The sequence below is a fragment of the Nematostella vectensis genome, chromosome 2, assembly GCF_932526225.1.
Source record: "Nematostella vectensis chromosome 2, jaNemVect1.1, whole genome shotgun sequence".
NCBI lineage: Eukaryota > Metazoa > Cnidaria > Anthozoa > Actiniaria > Edwardsiidae > Nematostella > Nematostella vectensis.
This window is the reverse complement of record NC_064035.1, coordinates 19,115,013-19,138,519: the sequence shown is the minus strand read 5'-3', so window position 1 is coordinate 19,138,519 and position 23,507 is coordinate 19,115,013. Positions and strand designations below refer to the sequence as shown.

The window sequence follows — 23,507 nt, the reverse complement described above, 5'->3', positions numbered from 1 at the left end:
GGGTTACCGCGGGTTAAAACTGAATTCATTAGGAAATTGCTATGGTTCACGGGACCAAAAGGTTTTAACTCGCTACCCGTAGAAGCGAAATTAGAAAAAATCATTACGGGTCTTTAGAGAAGAATCAAGGGAATTATGTAATTATTATCATTAGTGTGAATTTTGATGACGTTGTTTAACAGTCTATTGTTAATTTTCAATTGTAACTCTGCTTTCAATTTTTCAGTTCTAATTATAGCCTGAGGGGCTTATCCTGTTAAAACAATCTTATTGTCTAGTGCAATTGCTGCGCCGCGACACTACATACAAACCCTACTTTACTCTTGACCCTAGTTAGCATACGCCAGGTCGTCTACGTTCGTTTACGCTACAGTGACGAGGTCTATTCTCGGTTTATTCTGCTATTGTTCCAGCCAGCATGATGGAAACACTGTCTATTGCTACCTCGGCAACAGTACTACCCGCCCTACTAGCATGTGTCATTGCTTTTTACGTATTTTTCCATTGTTTAACTACGGAAAAGAAAGGCCAAAATTCTTCCAAAATCCCGATGCAAAGCGTTCGTGGAAAATTACAACGAAAGCTCGACAAAGTCGAAAAAGCAATGGTAGGAATGGGAAAGTTTGGGCCCGGTTCTGGGATAGATGTGAATGTGCTGCTTGTGGAGTCCAGTTGTTCATTGGAACAGGAGATGGTAGTGAAAGCACTCGGTTTATTGGCGCGAAAGTATCCCCTACTTCGCATGAGGTTGGTGGAAGGCGATGATGATTTATCTCACTTCATCGAGCTCGATGATTTTGTCACGCCTTCATTTCGTAGGGGGCAGTCCAGTTCAACTGATTGGGAACGATGTTTCGCTGAGGACAGTAAGATACCGTTTGATTACTCGAGAGGACCGCTCTGGAGGGTAACCCAGTTACAGGAAGTTCAAAGCGAGTCAGGCAATTTCAAGAATGCGCTTCTGTTTACCTTTCATCACTGTATTTGTGATGGTGGTTCTATTATGGCACTTTACTCACAGTTCTTGGATTACTTGAACCTCCTATATAAGCATGAAACTATTCAAGTCCAGAGCATGGAGCTAAGGCCGCCTATGACCTCGCTGTTACAACACAAGACCAAGACCTCCTCGTTTGAGAAAATATTCTTCTCTATTTTACCAATGATGATTAAGATAAAGTCCTTTGTGACAAAGCCAGCAAACAACAGCTTTCTCGAAGTCTTCCCACTTGCCAAACCTGAAGTATCTATCGCTGAGAAAAAGACTTGTGTCCTTCCTAAAGAAGTTAACATTGACGAAATGGCACGCATTGCCAAATTAGCTAAAGAATACAAAAGCACAGTCCATGGTGTCGTCACAGCAGCAACGCACATCGCTTTGGCCCAGATCCTAAACAGCGGAGCGAGAGAAAAATCAGCCAAGGTTAACATTAAAAGCTCCTTCAACGTCTCAATGAGAAAGGAATGTCTGCCCGAGGTAAAACCAGATGAATTTGGCTGCTTTATCTCTATCATACAACAGCAGACAAACGTCCAAACCAAACAAGAGTACACTAAAGAAGAGTTCTGGAAACGTGCAGCAGAATTCACGAGTAAAGTCCATGGCATGATGAAACAGCAAAAACACTTTGAGTTTGTGAAGTTTTTAAATAATGTTAATTTTAAATCATTTCAAAATTCTCTAGGGGAGGGAGGTAGGTTTGATAACATCTTTAATATCTCTAACAGAGGTCGATATGTATTTGGTACTGAGGACACAGGACCATTCAAGTTTAATGGTACATATTTTGCAATGGCAGAGCAACACTGTGGCCCAGTATTTACCAATAATCTTGTTTCTGTCAATGGTAAGTTGTTCTTGGGCCTAGTTTACTATCCCCACATTTTAACAGAGGAACATGCCTCTCAGTTTATTAATTTGACCCTCTGTATTTTGAGGAAAGCAATTGCTTAGATGATTGCAAGGCTAAGAACCAAACCAAAGAAGCGGAAAAATGTGTAGCTACAAGTAAATTTCTTTCACCTCTTTTACAGGAAAACAACAAGACAAATATGTTCGTCCAGTAGGGGTGAGAAAGAGCCCCTTTATTTATAATTACTAAAATTGAAGCAGTCTCAGAATAGGTTTTATACATATAGGTTTTGACCAAGAGTTTTTTTGGTATGTTAAAATCGGGGCCGTAGCCGAGGGTGGGGCACTGGGGGCATTCCCCCCCCCCCCCCCCCCCCCCAGTATTTTTAAAATTATAAGTAAATGACCATTGTTTTCTTAATGTTTTGTATCGTGCCCCCCCCCCCCCCCCCCCCCAATAATACGAGGCCTGCTACGGCTATGAATCAATTGATTAAAGAATAAACATTGAACACCTTTTACGTTTTATTGCCTTTGATGCTTTCGTTTTTAGCCGACACGCTTCTAAAGTATAAAATTTGTATACAATTTTTGTATTCAAAAAAGGAAAAAAAACTTCTATATCATAGAAGTTATGTCATCTACCATCATCTTTATTTATAGAACATTACGAAGGGGTTTATATTTTTTTTCTTCTTACAATTTTTAGGGACGTGTCATTATTTAGCGGGGGGGGGGGGGGGGGGGGGGGAGGGCTCCGATCGTTTAAAAAAAAAATACGGCCCTCTCATTAGACACACGAAAAAAACAACATGACCCTCCCTTAGCCTAGGGTAATAAAATGGAACCCCCCATACAAAAATGCGTCTGTAATAAACGCTCGTGTGAACATGAAATTCATGGAAAAATACGTTTTGTTGTCAAATATATTGAGAATATCTAAAGGGTGATATGTTTACCGAAAACGAGTGTCAGTGTGCTGTGTCAGAAGTGCTGGTGTTTTGATTGTGAATGGTAAGAATTTTGGCTGTTTTGAGCGAGGTTATGTTTTTATGCTGTATCCTTTAGCAATTAAAAATTGTTGTTTTTGGAACCTGTTAATTAGTTTAGTCGTACTAATTTATCACCGATTAGACGCTATGGCATTGAGTTATCGTATTGTTATTCGTAGCTTTTTAAGGGAAAGCTCATTAATTATCCCTAAGGGGGGATTTTGATAAAAGTAACGGCTAAAATTAATCCCCCCAATAAATCAGGTGGAACAAAAATTTTACAAGCACCCCCTTATGTTCCCCCATATTTTCGGTGCCTCCCTCCACCTCAAGAAAACCGAAGAAAGAAGGAGCAATGGAAGGCAACTACAACGTCAAAGGAACGCGGGCTAGAGATTAGCTGCAAGCTTCTCTTGAAGCAACTCCTTGGGGCCTATCTCGGGACTGCTCGGGATTGTTTCGTGTCCCGGGATCAGTTTTAGGTCTTCCTCGCTTTCCTTTTCCGTACAGTGCCCATGTCATGGCTACATTAAAAAGACATTCTTGATCTTTTCTTAGCGCATTCAGGGGCGTACACAGGATTTTAACAAGTTGCAGTCAAAGCATTCAATTGCTGAATGCAGAGGGCATGGACCCTCATCCTGCAACCCCGTGAAGATTTCATAGCTCCCGCTTTTGGGTTTGAAATTGGCGTCAATGCGTCAGACTTTTGAGAATATTACACGATCCTCTGTCATCCTCGATCTGAAGTAGGACTTCAGTCGTCGCGTGGCACTGAACGACATAACAATATGTTTGGAAATCATCTGTAGACTACCATGATTAAGAAAATTATAGTTTTTATCCCCATCATATTTATAAAACAACGTACATAAAAACATAAAAATGAATGAGTAAACATTTTATTTTTCCCCTCGTTATGCAAATAAGCTAGATCTCCAAATTGTTTTGCAGTCCAGTGCGTACGCCCCTGACATTTAGGACTCCTCATTCCTGATGTGATCTTTCCAGCAAATGTTGAGTATTTACGAATCGATTCCTTGGAAATATCGAAAAAAATCGATTGTCAATTTCTAATTTACTCTTCCATGTCCGCTTGTCATAAAGACATCAAGTTGGGCAATACTTCATATACGCAAAATGGAGTGGTGTGCAACTAGATTCCTTAGATTCTGTACCAAACCCCCAAAAACTGCGATTTCCTTTGCACGTGCGTCACGCCTCGCCAATTATTAATACCTAATTTTAATTCAGGATTTGGAAACTAAAAGCAATGGTGATTATGTTCGCGTTCGCAGGGGGTGCGTTCGCACCTCCCCCTTTAACGGCGGAAGGTCCACTACCGATTCTCAATAGACGTGCTATTTGTAGACAAAACTATAAGGCATAAGCGGATTAGATGAAAAAAGGCATTTTTAGATCACTCTGGTAAGTGATGAATCTATAAGTCAAACTTTTTTGTAGCCAAATCCGATAACAAACGTCCCGTGAAGATACTGCAATGGCAAAAAAAAAAAAACGTTCTCTTGGGTTGGTTAGATTTTTATCAGAAAACTCCCCCTTCCCCACCCCGCCCCCGGAAAAATTTGGACCATTTTTTCGGATTTCGCACCCCCCAAGAAAACTACTTGGTACGGGCCTCTTGTTTTCACACTTTTTCTTTCTTTTCTTGAACACATGCAAGCGCGTGCCCGGGGGGGGGGGGGGGGGGGGGGTGCGGTGCAGACATGGGTATATGGAAAAAGAAGATTTGAAGATTCCTTAATAAGGCCCCTTTTTTAGGCCGCAAAGAGAGGGGGGCTGCGCGCACCCCCCACCCCCCCCCTGTGTGCGCGCTTGTTATGGGCCTTTAGACGAAAAGTCACCTAACCCTCGGCCATTTAAGTGACTCATCAGGGCAAATTGGACCATATTGGAATAAATCCTACTCCATGCCCCTTCATATTTGACGATGAGTTTTAGATTATAATGCTGAATATTTATGCATGTTAATTGTACAAGACCTATCTACTTAAGGTGATCGTGGTGCAAACTATTTAAGAGCATTATTGAAAATAAAAATAAATAACATTCTTGACGACTTAAACCAAGGCAAGTGCAGTTTGGGAATATATCCCTCCGGGCTAATGGAAACGCGGTTTACAGAGTCAAATCATTTTTTTTTTACAATTTTCACCCTGGATACTTCTCGTTTATAAATTTCTGTGTGTTAACACGCCCCCTACCCAACAAAGGATAAGACAGAGTGTACAATTGACTCGGAATGAATAAATTTTTATCCATCACAGTAAAACAATGGCAAATCGTACACACAAGGGTAGCAAAGATAATTAGTTACAAAGTTATATCACTATAACAATGACTAAATTAAAATAGGCATAATATTTTTTAATGAGTGGCCATCCCTATTTCTTGTGAGTTAGCTCCCACTGACACTCGCAAACAAGAACATACTAACGGTGTACTGTATGGTCACAACTACAAATAGGGTAACAGTCCTTCAATCTTGGACAAAAGAGAAGACGCTGATCCCCCCCCCCCCCCCCCCCCCTGCTAGAAGAGGCCTCTTTTCTTTGTATTTCGTTGTAAGAGACCTCTGCTAGCAGGGAGGACGCATGGGCGTCTCCCCACTTAAAAACGCGATTGAGAATCTGCATCAGTGTTAAATAGTCTTAATAGAAGTTCTCTTTACAGCTTCTTAGATTCTAGTTCTTAATCGAAGGTTTCTAATGTATATTGTTATGGGTAAAATGTAAAATGATAAAAGCAATGATTAAATATAGAGCAGCAGAGGTGTTGATATCCGAGTATGGGATGAGTGCACAAACTTTCTAAAATCGGCAAAGTTTGTCCCGGTTTTAAAGCTTATTACAGTCTTTTGTACAAGGTTGTGACTAGGTTATACGTTAAATTCTATTTACTAAATTCAAGCTATTTACATTAAATATACGACATGTCCTTTTTAAAGCAAGTGCACTAAAAATCTACAGTTAATGCGACACTTCACACTCTAGATCAATACCATCCAAGTATTGCCGTCTATAATTGGTGGGAAGCTACCCTCTGACCAACAGCTAGGGAGGCCCTGCCTTGCCCTTTATGTACACATCGCAAGGCTGGTCATTCAACTATCGTCCTCCATCTGAACATCGGCGACCCTGGGAAGACACAAGAAAGAGATTGTTGATTAGGGAAACTCTGTGGAGGGATACAGGTCGTGGGTGGATTGCCTAGCACTGAGGACAACAACACTATGCAGGATGGACGAATTCAAAGAAGATCCTGAGACAATGAAAGAGAGATTGGAGAGACATAGCAATGCCACTGTTCTTCACAATTAAGGAAGGCCAATCATGCCGCCATTTTATGCTCCCGCTTAATGGCGAGTCAACACAAAGCATTCATTTCCATCGGCTAATTCGAGCAAGTGACCAATATATTTTCAATCAAATATCGTCAATAATATATCAGACTTCATACGTAGATTGTTATTTTGAAGTTTCCGTGCGAATAAACAGCTGTATTGTCGATGATAAACAATATTAAAAGAGTGGGTGATCGACATTCTATTAAAGCATGTGCATAGCGTAAGGTGGGGCGTAGTTGGGTGATGGTGGGTAGCCTTACTTGGAATCTTGGACCACACCCATGGATAGGGAGGCGAGTGCCGATACAGTCTCCGCTTCCTCTTTCTCTCTTTGCTGTGCCTCGACCACTGAGTGGCTGATATGATTTATTGACCGCTTCACGGAGCTCCAGTACCGACCTACGGATTCAGAGGCGAACAAGTTATGAGAAAGCGTGCGATATAAAAGAAATAATTTGTAACTTCACTCACTCTGTATCGCTATTGTCTTCTCCAGCACGGCTATAGCGTTCGGATTTGGGGCTCGTTTTAAACTTTCTTTTGGTATCTCTGGCAGCTGAGAAAAAAAAAAAAAGAAAAATTAGGGCGTAAGAAGTTAAAGAACGGCAACGAGGAAGACAATTGGAAACAAAATCATTTGAAAACAAATGTACTGCAAACCTTCATAACCCACGGTCGACATAAAATGGTTAAGACAGCTCAACTTACTGTGTCACTCAAAAGAGCCCGCAAGCAGGCTTCAGCGGCGTCGCATAGCGACGGTAGACTGTACCCTCCCTCCAGAGCCAGGACAACTCGACCGTCAGCGAGGTCCATCAGTTGATTTGTCAAGTGAGCGAAACCTGGTGGAACAAGAACACGGTCACGCGAGGAGTGATTCGCAAACCTTGTTAGGAATATCGCACTTGGTCCATGACAGATCACACCGTGACTCATCATTCACGCAAACCAAATAAAGAAACGCATTACGCATAAAGGAACGCATTTAGTAACGCACCACGCATTAACGAATCACACTAGAGATAAAGCATCACGCATTAAGTACTTAACGCATCACGAATTAAGTAATGCACCACGCATTAAGTAACGGATCACGAATAAAGTAACGCACCACGCATTAACGCATCACACTTGAGGTAACGCACCACGCATAAAGTAACGCATCGCACTATAGGTAACGCACCACGCATTAGTAACGCACCACGCATTAAGTAACGTACCACGCATTAAGTAACGCACCACGCATAAAGTAACGCATCATACATTAAGTAACGCACCACACAATAAGTTACGCATCGCACTTGAATTAACGCACCACGAATTAAGTAACGCATCGCACTTGAAGTAACGCACCACGAATTAAGTAACGCATCGCACTTAAAGTAACGCAATACACCCGAATAAACGCATTACGCAATAATAAACGCATCACGCATCGAAACACTTGCAGTAATGCATCAAGGACAACGTTAGGCATCACGATTTCAGTAAAGCATCACGCACAAGAAACGCATCGAAACACTTGTAGTGATGCATCACGAATGACGTAACGCATCACAACACTTGCAGTAACGTATCAGCCATTAAGTAACGCATGAAGTAACACGCACTTACACGGGGCGGAGACCTTGTAACCTCCAAGCTGTGGGGAATGTCCGGCAGCTGCATCAAAGCCACATGAGACCAGTATGATATCTGGCTGGAATTCCTTGGCAATTGGTATCACAACGGAGCGAAATGCAGCGAGGTACTCAGCATCACCATAAGGCGGATCTGATTAACAAATAATGCCCCCTCTATTAACATGTTCAGGGAAGTCTTCTAGTTATGCATGTTATAAAGCAACTTAGTTATTTGAAAAAAGAAAGAGAGTAACGTCTACGTACCGAGGCCACCAGACCAAGCGATGTTCACGTTGTACCCCACACCAATACCTGCTCCACACTGCAAAGGAATAAAGGAATGGGATATTTAACATAATGTGATTTGTTTTAGTTCTCTGCATATTCACACCACCATCCAACACTAGCTGTTAACGGGTAAAAATATGTGAAAGAGTCATCACCTCTTCCGCCTTGCCAGTACCAGGGAAGAATGTACCATCGTCATGGCGATGAAGAGAGATGTACAACACATGAGGATCGTCATAGAACATTTGCTGTGTACCGTTGCCATGGTGAATATCCTGATGGAAAAGACGTCAAACAGTCAGGTATCATTACTAAGAAACATTTTTTTTCAACGAAGGCAAACATGGGTGATTATTCAATGATGATAAGGCGATGATGGAATGATGATGATGGTGGTGATGATGGTTGTGATGATGATGGTTGTGATGATGATGGTGGTGATGATGATGGTGGTGATGATAATTGTGGGGGTGATAATGGTTATAATGGTGATGGTGTCAATGAAGATTGCTGGTGATAGAAATGAAGATGGGGATGGTGATGATGACAGGTGATGATGATAGAAATGATGATGACTGTTTGGGGCGATCACAGAGTAGTATTATGGTAGTAGAATGGAGTTGGTGGTGTCAATAATTTGGATGGTGATGATGATGATAATAATGATGATGACTGTTTGGGGCGATCACAGAGTAGTATTATGGTAGTAGAATGGAGTTGGTGGTGTCAATAATTTGGATGGTGATGATGATGATAATAATGATGATGATAATGATGACGACTCACCCAATCAATAATCAGGACTCTGTCGATGGACATCTTAAGTCTCAGTAATCTGGCTGCAATAGCGACGTTATTGAAATAGCAGAACCCCCTGAGATAGAAAAAGACATGACCTTCTAAACATTTTCATTCATTGCATTTGTTACAGTGCGACGCACGCTAGCGTGGCCACATTGAAAGTTTTGTGAAGTAAAACAATCTAAGCCACAGAGAAAGCGAGAAACTTGCTAATTGCATGCAGATTGACTGAACTTCACTAGTCAATCAGCAAGATAAGGCAAATGCCTGATTGCACAACAGGGCAGATGAATTTCGCATCACGTACAGTACCACAGACTAAAAGAAAAGACTCACATTGCTTGGTGGGCTTCGGCATGGTGGCCTGGTGGACGTACAATTGCCATACCATTCTATATAAAGAAATTCAATTCCATATTATATCCATGGAACAACCACTAATAAGCCAACAGCTCCAGAAACCCTACTGATGGCGTCCATTAGTGTAATCCCTAGCATGCGAAAATGCTCAACTAAATTGTTTGTAGGGGAATCAATAAAAGGCTGTCTTCAATAATAGGGGTATGCTTAAAAGATGTCTCGTAACAGAGATTTGACTGTTTGGCTAACACGATTTTGATGCAACAGGCAACCGTTTTTGGACAATATCATGTACCATTTAATTGTTCAATTGAGAATATACGATACCTTGATTTCCTGTGCAGCAACTTTTTGTGTAAGCTCCACAACACACCCAACAGCCTTCGGAAATAATGAACAGTTAGGAAAAAAAAATTTCTTGAAATACTTGAGCATAATTCATACCATCCTGGCCGCATTTGCACTGTGAACCTCATTCCAAATGGTGTCACCATCCACCTGTTTAAGACGTGATAATCACAGGTTAAACACAAAATGGAGGAAACAGAAGATCCATTTGAATATACTCACCCCCATTCCTCCACAGGGTAAAGAACTGAAGCACTTTAAGGTTGTTATTGTCCCTGAAAGAGAAAGAAACTGGTTACAACATGGTACAGTGCAAGAAACTGGTTACAACAAGTGCAATAAACTGGTTACAACATGGTACAGTGCAAGAAACTGGTTACAACATGGTACAGTGCAAGAAACTGGTTACAACATGGTACAGTGCAAGAAACTGGTTACAACATGGTACAGTGCAAGAAACTGGTTACAACATGGTACAGTGCAAGAAACTGGTTATAACAAGTGCAATAAACTGGTTACAACATGGTACAGTGCAAGAAATGGATTCCATATAAGTAAATTGTGTCATTCCGGCTTACCGTCCTCTGCTTTGGTTCTGCACTGTGTGCTTCCTCCAAATAGCATAGTGTGTTGCTCACTGTGGTACGAAAGGAGGGTCAGCTAAAGGCTGAATAAGCAAAACCACAAATTACTGCCTTACCTGTGCACGCTTAAGATCTCTGCTAACGTAGCCTTACGAGGTCGAACTCTCTGTCAAAACAAAACAAAAAAACATCAGTTTATTCAGAATATTCACTCTTTTATAGGATGTGCCCAGCACATTGGCATATTAGGCCACACGTTTCCATGCTTTAAAAACACATATATACTTTTAAGTGTAAATAAAGACATTTATGGTTATTGCAATGCCATGTTCTCCCTAACTGATAGCTGTCTCTCCTTTTCTCCTCTGACAAAATGTCCCAAAATTCGGCACTCACGCGACAATGGCATGAGTAACGAAGGCACAAGCGAGCACTGAATGTACGAGCTGAAGGCGCGAGAATTCGCCAAAGAACTGTACTTTCAGGGGTTTCTCTGGACTATCTCAGAGCGCTCACCTGATCTACAGGGAAACCTGACCCCACAAGCGTCTACTGCATATATTGTTATTTAAGACTACAAACACGAAAGGACAGACTGGCTCACAGACAATGTTCTCCCTTGCTAGTGGTCAATCATATCATATACAGTACAACACACATGTTAACCACGCCAGTTGTAGACGAGAAAATATACAAGTAAATATACGAGTATGCCAACAGCTGAATACACCTCCCACTTTCCCCTTAGTCTGAAAATAGTGTAACATACATCGCACATGTTGACCACGCCGGTCTCTTGTAGACGAGCCCATATACTCTGCAGTCTTCCTGGGTGTTCGGGATGAGAAGTGGCATCACCACACGAGCACTGGTGCTTTAACATCAAGTTGTCATACACCAGGCCTGTGCGACTTACACCAGGAGATGCTGGATCAGATGCTACAAAATAAAGGGATTCATTATTATACAGTCCACGTACGGCAAGTTTACGATGATCACTGCAGGGAAATAATTTCATCAATAAGCGTTAACGTTGGAGCCTTGCAGTTTTGATCCTAAGACCAGTATGCTGTCAAGGTGAAATTAGATATTATCAAAGATTGCTTGCTTAAATTTTCTTCAAGATTCTTATTCTTCAAAAGAAATGTCCCGCATCCTTTTTGTCCTGCATCTTGCAATCTAATGTATGCCCCATTCAGGCAATGGTTATATCAGTCACGAACGACAAAAAGGCTTTCCTCCAAACCTACCAACTGCTGGGAGTGACGAGGCTCTAGTTAGTGGACGATGGCCAATAGATGCTCCAGATGAGGTTGACCCAGCAGCTGATGCGCCATGAACATCAGCCTGCCTTAGCTGAAGGAGCTGCTGGTGCTGCAACAGCTGTTTCTGAGTAATGTTCCTTGGCTGCAAGTCTTGTTGTTTTAGTTGCTGGATGAGAAGCAGCTCCTGAAGCTGCTGTTCTTTCAAGAAGCGAGGAGATGGCAGATCTTCTGTTGTTCCGACCTGAACAAGCTGCTGTTCTGTCTGGAGCAGGTGATAACGTTCTTGTTCTTTTTGCTGTACTTGTTCCATGTGTTCCTTTAGAAGTAGTGCCGAGGTTTCCTTTTGTTGGAGGGCCTTCTGAAGACCTGCCTTACCACTCTGCTGCATGATCTGCTCGAGCTGTAACTGTTGTAAATACCTTGACTGTCGCTGTTGCTGTAGAAACTGTAAATGTTGCTGCTGGTGCAACAATTCCTGGTTTTGCTTCAAAACTTGCTGTTGTTGGATTTGTGGATTATCAGAAAGCGTATAGCCTGGGGCTGAAACTGTCTGTCTCAGGGGGCGATGGCCTCTAAGGTTGTTACCACCTTGCCCTGACTGTGTGCCGTTTGGTGACAAGGTCGATTTCTGGACTGGCAATGGTGCATTTTGAGGGGGAGATCCATTACTAGACAAAACAGGAAATGCAGATCTTCCAGCAAGTGAATTCGCTTTCAAGAGTTGACTTCCAGATGATCCAAGTAGCTGTGCTTGAGACTGGGCGAGAGTTATGTTTTTCAATTGAGCTTGTCTTAAAGCCACAGCACTCAGAGTTGCATCCTCCTCCTCTTCCATACCATCATACAGTGCGTCATTTATATACTGTGGATAAAAGTCTGTACGGCTAATATCTTTACTTAAGCCTCGATGTATATATACAGGATGGTGATTGTGGAGTTGGTTACTAAGCAATAGTTGATTGACATGGGTGCGGTCAATATTAGCAGCAAGCCGTGGAATCTGCTGTAGGTTCGGTAGGCTATGTCCCAGTAGTGACCCAGGAGCACCCAGTGGAGAAGAGCTCTGGAATAAAATAGAAGAATTAGAAAAGCAGCTATTGATTTATAGATATGATTCTACTTTATTTCATCAAATCAGCCACATGTAAATTTAATAATAAAGATTCCTTAGTTAAAACAAATCAAGTACATTAATATATTTTAGTAGAGACGCTACTAAGTCTGCGACAGGGGTCTACACCTCATAAGCATTGTGCTTTTAGTAGACTCCTCATCATCCCTATTTTTTGGCATTATTATCATTATACTATACTATTACTTGATGAAATAAACTTGATTGATTGATTGAAAGTGTTTACTCTATGCAACCTTGAGGCTTGAATAATCATGAAGCCTTTACTGGAATCTGAAAATACTATTATCGAACCAGTTCTATCTGCTCAATGTGAGAAATACAATTTATTGCAATATTGCATTCAACTAAAAGATCAAAGATCACTTGATCAACCTGGATATTTGTTTGGGTTAGTATTCCGCATGATTGACTGTTTTCAAGCCTTCACAGTTTTCTGAAATCTGAAATCAGTGTTCAGCCATCAGCCAGCATCATGTTACAGGTTACCTCTCTATGTGGTGAAGCAGAAATAGACTGGGTCGGTGAGTTTGGGCTAGAGCACTCAGCTGATTCATTTGTACAAGTTTCCACTGAAAGGCAAACAAAGAATAACTTACTCAATGAAACAGTGAATATATTATGCATTTTCTCATCGAAACATATTGCTTTGCTATGATTTTTAATATACAAGGGGTATCAATGGGTAAATCTGAGACTTGCCGAGGCGCCGAGCCCGCATTTTAGAATCCGAGCCCAAGACGTTTGTCAAATTTCAGAATCCGAGCCTGAGACGTTTGTCAAGATTTCAGAATCCGATAAATGCAAAGGCAAGACTAGATGATAAAATTGTTCATGTAGAGAATCGTTTTTCAGTTTATGGAAAGATATAAGGGGAGTCTGATTACCATACAATTATCCTACAATAGCTAAACTTTAAAGCTCAAGACTCAAACCCATAGCCAAAGTAACAATATAAAACATTTCGCCCATTTAACAAAAATTCTGGACCCTGAGATTGCATTTAAAATCCGAGACTCCTAGACAGTGGCAGAAAAGAAATGAGACTCCAAGACCCCTAAAATTTTGAAGAATAAAACAAGACTCAGAGACTTGTGTAAAAAATGGTGAGATTAAGAGATTTTCGATATTTCTTGGTACCCATCGCTACCCCTACATACTATAATATGCTCCAAATAATGTTATTTTTGAAATGCAATATTTAGTCTATTTTCTTTAAAAGTAATAGAAAATTTAAGGCATTGAAAGAGAATGACGAATAAAAAGTACCCTAAATTCCTAAAATACTAAAAACTAATTTACTGCTGTGATGTATGTTCGGGATTCTAGGCTTTATCTATTTCAAAAAGGTTCACTATGAGAATCTGTGTATTGTAACCTGCAGTGCTTCAATAAATATAAGTGTTAAGTGTCAAGTACACATCCATGTTTCAATATTGTAGAAATGTTGTTTATGTTCTTATGAACATTCACATGGCTTTCACATACAAGGATTCAGCCGTTTATATGCTACCCATGAACAGTTGCAGGTTACAACACATGGGTTCTCGAGTGCAACCTTATTTGAAATAGGTGTATACCAAGACTGAAATATTAAGTAAAATGGATGGATGCTTACATGTCATACTACGGTGTAATTTGTTGCCATTTCTTTCCCGTCTACGGTGAAGAAGAGGGCTACCGATGGTTCTGTGCTCAGCCACCTTGGCCTTTATTCGAGATTTGACTTTTAAGTTTGGCTCAGATGCTATAAACGGTAAAGTAAACAACCAACTTTCAATCATCCATACAAGGTTTATATGTGTAAAGTATGTAAACATGAATATAGCTTCAAGTACAGTGTACATAAAATGTATTCCACAGTCTTTCTTGCTAGTCGAGATCAGCCAAGGACGATTGTCTGCAAGCTTTACGACTGGAAACAGCGTGAGGCAGTTCTTAGAGGAGCAAGGAAAACCAAGCCAAAGGGTTTATACATAGCTGAAGATTTGGCCCTAGCGACACTGAAGAAGCGGGAGGGCCAAATCAACAAGATGAAAGAAGCTAGAAGTGCTGGTAAGCTGGCCTACTTCGTGCTAGATTGTTTAGTCATTAGAGATAAAAGGAAGCCTGATATGTAGATGAATAAAAACCTATGCAATTTATTTCTTTTTAGTCATCTTGACGATGACGACTTTCGGCTTGAGCTCTATGAGCTTCAACATGATCGCATAAGATTTGATCTAGATCATCTACAGAGTCTGAAATTCAATCCATTACTCACTGAAAATCAGAATCTAAGTCTGTGTGTTGATAATGATCCTGATTCTAATTTCTATAAATCCTATAAGTGTGAATATTATGTGGAAGATAATTTTAATGATTTGACTGCTCAAAAGTGTTACACAGAAAAGCACTTGTCTGTGCTACATGTAAACACTCGAAGTCTTTCCAAGAATTTCGATAAATTTTACTAATTTACTTTCAACTCTGGAGCTCAATTTTTCAATGATGGGAATTAGTGAAACTTGGTTGGAAGAGTCTGATCATGCTTGCAATATTGATGGTTATAATTACATTCATAACTTCCGTAAGGGAAAAACAGGAGGAGGCGTTGGTTTGTATTTGCGTCAAGACTTTGTTTACAAATGCCGACCTGACTTGTGTTTTTCCAACAAGAGCGCAGAATCTCTATTTGTGGAGATTATTCGTAATGGCCAAAAAAATATCCTAGTTGGTGTGATCTATAGACCACCTGAAAATAATGTTTGTGATTTTTGCAATGAATTAGATCAATTGCTTATGGAAATCTCTAAGAATAACAAATCCTGCGTACTTATGGCAGACTGGAATTTAGATTTAATAAAGCATCATTGTCATAGGCTAACTGCGGAATTTCTTGATATTATGTATTCAAAAATGTTTTTCCCATTGATAACGCGACTGACTAGAATAACATCGCATACCGCCACTTTGTTAGACAATATATTCATAGACAACTTGGACAGTTGTTGCGATAGTGGGTTGTTGTTCTCTGATATTTCAGATCATCTACCTGTTTTTTCCATTCTTTCAGAGGACCTTAATTGTGTTTCTAAAAAGATTTGGATTGCCTATCGTGAGAAAAATTCCTCTAATATGGAAAAATTTAGATTGGAACTTCAACAGTGTGATTGGAATCTTGTGTCAGAGAGTAACAATCCTTGCGTTGCTTATGAATTGTTTTTAAAACAATTTTCCTCTTTATACAATACGTGTTTCCCACTCAAAAGAAGAAAGGCGAAGAAAATGTGTTTTAGGAAACCTTGGTTGACAAAAGGCCTTTTAAAAACAATTGAGAAGAAAAGCAAGCTTTATAAACGATATCTTTCTTGTCCTAATCCAACCAGGGAGCGCTGTTATAAGATATTTAGGAATAAACTCAATCATTTGCTAAGGATTGCTAAGCGCAATTATTATGAGAGTAAACTTCTTCAATATAAGGATAATGTTAAGCGTACTTGACAAATATTAAATGAAGTGATTAACCGTAAAACCGCTGCATCTCGCCTACCTTCTAATTTCATGGTAAATAGTGAAGAAATTTGCGATCCTAAAAAAATGCTGATAATTTTTGCGATTATTTTACCAATATTGGTCCTTCCTTAGCTGCTAAGCTACCTCAGTCTTTATTGTCGCATACTAATTTCTTGAGAAATAGTCCTACCAACTCTGTATTTTTTGAAAACACTAATCACCAGGAGATTGCTGATATTTGCAATAGTTTACGCTCGGGCACTGCTGGGGGACATGATGGCGTTAATATGGATGTTGTAAAAAACACCTTTGACTTAATTTCGATGCCTCTGTCTCATGTTATTAATCTTTCTCTTGAACATGGCATGGTTCCCAATGATTTAAAAATAGCCCGTGTAGTTCCTCTTTTTAAATCTGGTGATCAGATGTTCTTCGTTAATTACAGACCTGTCTCTATTTTACCAGTTTTCTCAAAGTTTTTTGAAAAAGTAGTATACAAACGTTTGTACAATTTTTTGTTGAAAAACAATATTCTTTTTGATAATCAATATGGCTTCCGCAAACATCATTCAACTGCGCTGGCTCTTTTACAACTTTATGATAAATTGTCAGCTGCTATTGATAACAGGGAATATACCATAGGTGTATTTATTGATCTTTCTAAGGCTTTCAACACAGTTAATCATTATATTTTATTAGAAAAACTTCAGCATTACGGAATTCGTGGAATTCCTTTAAAGTGGTATGAAAGTTACCTCTCAGAGAGGCAACAGTTTGTTGATTATAGTGGCCATCTCTCATCCTGTAAGAACATCAATTGTGGTGTGCCACAAGGGTCCGTACTGGGCCCATTGCTTTTCCTTATTTATATTAATGATCTCTGTAACGTATCGAACGCCTTAGATTTGATTTTGTTTGCTGATGATACCAATTTATTTTTTTCTCATAAAGTCCTAAATACTCTGGTTGCTATTGTTAATGAAGAATTAGGAAAACTCACGGATTGGTTCCTAGCTAATAAGTTATCTATAAACATAAAAAAATCTTATTTCATGATATTTAGGCCAAAACAAAAAAAGGCAAAAATTGGCTGTCATGATATTTCACGCGTTAATGAAACTGTTTTCCTTGGTGTGGTCATTGACGAACACCTCACATGGATTCCACATATTTCAAATATGTGGAAAAGCCTCTAAAGCCATTGGCATCATATTCAAAGCAAGCTTCTGCCTTCCCAAACGTTCCCTTCTTAAGCTGTATTACTCGCTTGTCTATCCATATTTTGATTATTGTGTTAGTTCAACGTACCATACAAATCTCGATCGCATCCGTAAGATTAAGAAAAGAGTGGTGCGAGTTATTTCTGGAAAGTCATTTCTTGATCACACTGACCCTTTATTCAAAGATCTTAAAATTATTAAATTTGACTGTATTTATTCATTGCATATTGGTAAGTTAATGTTTCAATTCAAATTCGGTCTTTTGCCGATATCTTTTAACAGTATGTTTTATCTAAACAGTAAAATTCATAATTATAATACCAGAAGCGCATCACTCTTTCATATTCCTGAGTGTAGAACAAATGTTAAGAAAATTTGGCGTATGTTTTCAAGGACCTAAATTGTTCAACTCCCTGGACAAATCTATTTAAACTGCTTCCTTGTTTTCTTCTTTTGTTTCTCGGCTTAAATTGTTTTTAGTTGCTGCTTAATTATTATTTTTTTCTCGTTTTTGTTTCAACTCCCTTTTTTTTCTATTGTATTTGTGCCCCTAGCTGTGAGTGTGTATTTTTTTTATATATAATTACATATTTCAATATTGAGTAGATGCCATGAACTTTTAGAAATATTAAGCTATTAAGAGCAGACGGGGATGACCATCTCGTATAAGCCTCTGGCTTTTTATGGTCTTCCCCACCACCTAGTATTATTTTAGAAAATTATGTATAATGCAGCTTATTTGAACAATGTGGCGAAATAAATAAACTGAAACTAGTGAATAATACATAGACCATGAAATGCTGGTGAAGCAGCATGCTTATGGGGCTCATACACTAATGTTTACCTGTTTTTCTTAGAGGAAAGTGGCTGGTATCTAAATGAGAACTAAGGGGACCAAGATGATCAGATTCCCGGTCAGCATTCCTGTTAAGAACAAGTGAGAACACATTAGATAGGCTCATTGTATTGGGATCATAATCTTATTAGCTCGACTATACCAGTGCTTGTAGGCTTGATCCGTAATCGAGGCAACAGCCATCTCACGTTGCTGCTTGTTCAGTACAAAGGTCTGGAGCTTTTTCTTGACAGCACTGGATGTCACTGAAAACGCAAAAAGTCACAAACAGTTTGAGAATTTCACCATCTCCCAGCAACTCTGTCTTGACCAGCATCTATACCATATATTAAGGAACATCTATGCAAACTAAACCTACTACCACTCTTTTACTAGCATGAGATAAAGAACATTTTCTTTTATTACAATTTCCAATCCAAGTCAACTAGATTAACCCGCCACAGCTCTGCACTTTGGCCTCTCAGTCCCTAAATGTCACACAAAACGTTTTTCAATCAGAAGCTATTTTAATCGTATCCCTAAACTTTGGAATAATCTATCTATGTCTACTGGCTCTTTTTGTTTTTTAACCAGTTTACAGGATCTGTTATACATAATGTATGTAGCAGTTCTCTTACAATAAAAATAACTCACTCTCTTGATTGTTCAGCTTTGGAGGAGATGCTTGGGGAGGAGGAACTGTTTGCACAAGAGGTTTTGGTGGCTGTTCTTGCTTGACAGGTGGCTCTTTACTGCTCTCCCCATCTTGATCCATTAAATCTTCAGTATTATCTTTTGGTTCATCTTCTGGTTCAATCTATCGAAAGCAACAATCTTGAGTTTCTGTTAAAGGTCTAAAAATAACAATTACTTACAATGGCTTAAACGATATAAACCAGATGCTTCATTGCTACTGCTGTTATGTGGATTAAGAGATAGTAGCCCTGGACAGGCAACAGCACATTGCCGACAGTCAGTCATTTTTATAAAAGGGTGTATAACGGTGGTATAAAGGTTGTATATGATAACACAAACCTTTATTTTTGGCTTTGAGATGTGGACTGGGTGATCTTGCTCCATGGGAGCTTTGTCTCGTCCCTTCTGTTTATTGGCATATTGTCGAAGGTGAGGGTTGTAGTTGAGCTCCTGCTGTTGTTGCAAGTACTGTTGTTGCTGGTAATGCTGGTACAGCAAGTGCTGCTGAATACTCTGCTGATGTAGGATATGCTGTTGTTGCTGCTTCAACTGCAGAAGACTTGCGAGTTGTTGTTGCTGTGCTGGTGTAAGGATAAGTTGCGGCACATTGTTACCTTCTTGCGGAGGGGGGTAGTTCAAGTGGCCATCCATCCCTGAAGAAAGACAGACGCATGAGAGTTAAGAAAGGGACTTTACTAGGTAGGCTACAGTGTAACCTGGATTTTACCATACTGGATTTTATGATGGCATTCCTTTCTCCAAGCAGAAATATATTGAAATGTATAAGAAATTACCTTGATCTAACGATATTGGATACAATGATATTCTCAATTTTACAATACAAACATTTTCTCCCAAGTTTAATTTTGACCTCGATACGACGATATTACTGAATCTGTCTATCAACTAAGAGGGAAAAACTCAAGACAACACGCATGTACAATTCAGTTAATCGATTTTTTTTACATGACAGATCTTTAAATACAGATCACAGTCTTACAGAGAGTAACTGTACAGTCTTTCACAGAGTACAGTTGCAATATTAATAAACCCGACCTTGCTTCATGATATATTGTAGAAACAAGGACCTCTTTGCAACAATGCCTTGATTTTACAAGACGTTTTTTATCCAGGTTCCGCTGTATCGGACTCATCGATTAATGGTTTACAGAAAACTGGGTATTTTAAGGCTACCTAGCAAATTGATTCATAATTTTTTAACCTCCTTTTAATTTATGGTACATTTTCTCCTACATGTGTTAGCCATTGCATAAGGACATTGCAGGCCCTAGGGATTGCCTGGTGGTTAATTAGGTGCACCAATCTTTACCAAATTTTCCACACATACATTCTTTCATTATTTGGTTTTATTTTCTTGTATATAATTAAATGTCTGAAATATGTTCAACCATGAGATCTGTTACTACAACCATCAAACTAATTCTCAACCATGTTAAATTGGCTTCAAAAAAGTTGATTTTGTTTGATAAAAAAATCAATCATAATGATCGGAGAGAAGTGATCAGTAAATTTGGTTCAATAGCTCAAAGCTCAATTATGCATTTATCACCAAGCTTTTCTTTCCATTGGCTTAATCAAGCAGGTGGCTGGGACATTTTCAATCAAATATTGCCAATCAAGTATGGGACTTGGTTGGATGGTTATTTTAAAGTTTGTTTTTAAATAGAAAGTTGTATTTTCACATGTTATAAGTAACAAAGGAGTGGCCAATCAACATTCTTAAGTCTTGACAACAACTTTTGCTGATTTATTTTTGTTCTTAACGTGTCAGCTTATCAGAGAATAATAAAAAAAAGCATATCTAGCCCAGAATAGATAATAACTGAGTATCTTCAATTTGGATACAGTAAGACAAAAAGTACCAGAGGTATACAACTCACTGCAAAAATTATTATCCCCAAACAGAGGAAATGGACTTTGGCAGTTACTTAACTCTTTAAAAGCATGCAAGAGGTTGCAAAGGGGTGTGAGGTGTTGTAGTCCAGACCTGGGACTCTCTTTGCACTCGACATTCTGGCTAGGGTGAAAGAGGGTCCAGTATTTATTGCATGCGCGAAAATATGCCACATATATGTGGTGTGGCATGGTTGCTTAGTTCAAGATGGCTGAGAAAGGGATGAAATAATACACTAATTTTGGTTGTGGGCAAATACTTGATTGTCAATCTTTTCTAAGAACAGCACAGAGTCTGAAGAAGATATAAATAAATGAGCTTTTTAGTTTTCATAATTTTCACACATGCACTTAAGTACAATAGCCTCATTTCAAACAAGTGTGCGCTTGTTTTTGGAATCTGATTTTCAATCACATTTTTAAAGAAAACAAATCCCATGCAATTCACCAATATTTCTTCACATGTATAAAACATTCTTTTCAACTTAGGGACTATCGATTTTCGGAGATCTGCACTCAACAAGGTATACAGGAATTGACTCACTTTAGGCGCATCCGTGATTGCGGGCGCTCGTATTTCAATTTTTGCCGCAAAGATCACTGATTGGTGCATTTCGCGCATGCGCTTGCAATGAATACTGAACCCTCTTTCACGCGAGCCAAAATGTCTAGCGCAAAGAGAGTCCCAGGTCCGGACTATGGGTGATTAGTTGGAATTGTCTGGAAAAACAAAAGCATCAATTGAAAAAGGACCATACTTCTGAAAGAACCTATGTGCAAACCAAAAACCCAGTTGCTTAAACAAATATGTGACTGTTCTACACAGGCAATTATGCAAATTTCAACATAAACAAATTATTGAATATCAAAATAATATATTCTCCAGGTAACAGAATTTGCATAAGATTAGTGCAATTCTTAGGAGCATACAGACTCAGCCAAATGCAGTGTTCCAGTTATACCGAGATACTTAAAAAAAACGTTGCATTCGTGATCTCGGCCTTTCATCATAAATCAAAGTTAAAAACAGCCTTCTAGAATGATCGACGAATGGAATATTATAAAGTTACTCTATTTTTCTTTGACCATAACGTGAATTTTTTTCTGTATTTGAAAACTAACTGCATGATTTGACGTCAGACGTATAAACTTTTTGGTCATTGGACTCTAAAAGAAAATGATTTCTAGTGTTATAGTTGGCCGCCCACGAATATTATGCTGACGATAATCCTGAAAACATGCAAAATTTGCCTTCATGTTATTGGGTACATTTTATTAAAAGACAAAATATACATCGACTCGTTTGTCTTGTGAGGCAAGCTTTTAGTCGTATATGTTTACAAGCCCCAAAATGACAGAATTCAAGTAAAATGGCTTGAAATTTATAACAACAAACGACGCACAGGAACTCCAAGGGCAAACTGACCCCAATGTTATATTAATATTACCTAGGTGCACACACAAAATCGAATATAATTATTATATGATGGAAAAAAACTGCAGTAAAATAACTCAAAACTGCGAAAGCTCTGGATGAAACGGCGCTTGCAGAAAGAATTTATTATGTAAACTTGAGTTACTTTAGATTTTAACGACAGAGTGCGGTGAACTTTAAAAAAAAAAAAAGAAATCCAGGGGTTGCATACGTTAAGAACAACTGTGTTCTTTTACGGTGTCGAATAGGAAGAGTGATCGATCATTTTGATTGTAAGCACGATCAGCCGTTATTACAAGCAATAAAGTGCGTGTGTTCCATTGGACCTGCGAAGTATACACTACACAAGGTAACATGGTAGCTATCTTTGAACACACTGTTAACCAAACCAACACTGCCATCTTCACATGATTTCAGGATAAACGACACGAATTCAAATAAACCGGTTTTACGATAACGATTTGCTTTTCCGAATAAGTCAGGAGCTGCTCGCTTACACGAATCTAGTTGACAAGTCGAAGGAACTGCTCTAAAAATAGAAGTGTAAAAACCACTAGGTACGAGCAGTGGAGAGTACAGTCGCTCCTGACAACAGGTAAAGGCAGCTCACCATGCCGGTACTATCTCTGTTCTTTATGCTAGAGAGAGTACCTGGATCGTCAGAGTCCATTCTTTGGTTGTCTTTGCATCCCTTGTCCAGTTCACTGGAAATCCCTCGTTGGTTGTCGACTAGCTTCGAGTCTCAAAACTCGATGAATTGTCTTTCGCTTATTGCATCTCAAGCCACATCTTTCGCCCTACCATTAATAGAAACGTTCCTTAGATGAGTCTACCCGTATAAGAAATCGAGCAAAACAGCAAATAAGCGATCAGTTTTGAATGAACAGTAAAAAGGAGTTGGCAATTCACGGCCATTGCAGACTGACATCAGACTGAATTCGGGGGTATTGTTGACATGGAGAAAATGTCAATTAAACAGACCGAAATACTTAGGATAGCTTTAAATAATTACCAAAAAAACAAGAGATCAGAACAGCAATAGCATTCTTTACCTGATTTACACTCAAAGCACAGTAAAATAACTCCGCAACGAAGAGGTCTAATCAAATGAAAATGGCTCACAAACCAGCGTCTCTCCAATACAGAACAGATCGGAAGAGAAGGAGAGACCATGTGACCTCGGTCATCCAATCAAAACCAGCTGTTTGGCAAAGCCTACGCTTAGACTATGGAGTGAGAATCGCCAGCTAAATTTAGATTGCTTCTTTTGGAAAGGACCTTTTTGTGGTTTTCAAGAACAA

The 23,507-nt window shown here is 39.3% G+C and overlaps 2 protein-coding genes across 3 annotated transcripts; one reads left to right on the top strand and one right to left on the bottom strand.

Moving 5' to 3' along the window:
* The first annotated feature begins 224 nt into the window (after positions 1 to 224).
* On the top strand, positions 225 to 1,979 carry LOC5499010. Its single transcript, XM_001620607.3, has one exon. The coding sequence runs from the start codon at positions 419 to 421 to the stop codon at positions 1,952 to 1,954; it is 1,536 nt and encodes a 511-aa protein (XP_001620657.2). The 5' UTR covers positions 225 to 418; the 3' UTR covers positions 1,955 to 1,979.
* A 3,113-nt stretch (positions 1,980 to 5,092) lies between these two features.
* LOC5525263 (histone deacetylase 4) lies at positions 5,093 to 23,479 on the bottom strand. 2 transcript variants are annotated; one of them, XM_048723762.1, is made up of 24 exons: positions 23,259 to 23,479; positions 22,858 to 23,003; positions 19,197 to 19,510; positions 18,816 to 18,978; positions 18,325 to 18,427; positions 18,171 to 18,250; positions 14,230 to 14,358; positions 13,101 to 13,183; positions 11,465 to 12,542; positions 10,984 to 11,153; positions 10,331 to 10,380; positions 10,209 to 10,267; positions 9,853 to 9,905; positions 9,727 to 9,780; positions 9,610 to 9,663; positions 9,259 to 9,314; positions 8,908 to 8,995; positions 8,277 to 8,396; positions 8,098 to 8,155; positions 7,826 to 7,984; positions 6,920 to 7,053; positions 6,683 to 6,767; positions 6,472 to 6,610; positions 5,093 to 6,002 (listed from the first exon to the last, which is right to left on the bottom strand). In XM_048723762.1, the coding sequence occupies exons 2-24, from the start codon at positions 22,874 to 22,876 to the stop codon at positions 5,969 to 5,971; spliced, it is 3,282 nt and encodes a 1,093-aa protein (XP_048579719.1). In that variant the 5' UTR covers positions 22,877 to 23,003; positions 23,259 to 23,479; the 3' UTR covers positions 5,093 to 5,968. The 2 variants fall into 2 exon arrangements, with proteins under 2 accessions (XP_048579719.1, XP_048579720.1); XM_048723763.1 differs by lacking the exon at positions 23,259 to 23,479 and having other exon boundaries at positions 22,817 to 23,002.
* Positions 23,480 to 23,507: the final 28 nt, after the last annotated feature.

Coding starts and splice junctions, on each gene's coding strand:
- LOC5499010 (XM_001620607.3), top strand. CDS start 419: ATGATGGAAACACTGTCTATTGCTACCTCGGCAACAGTACTACCCGCC.
- LOC5525263 (XM_048723762.1), bottom strand. Junction 14,359..18,170: donor CTTTCCTCTAAGAAAAACAG/GTAAACATTAGT, acceptor TACCGTTTATAG/CATCTGAGCCAAACTTAAAA. Junction 10,268..10,330: donor GAGATCTTAAGCGTGCACAG/GTAAGGCAGTAA, acceptor TTCGTACCACAG/TGAGCAACACACTATGCTAT.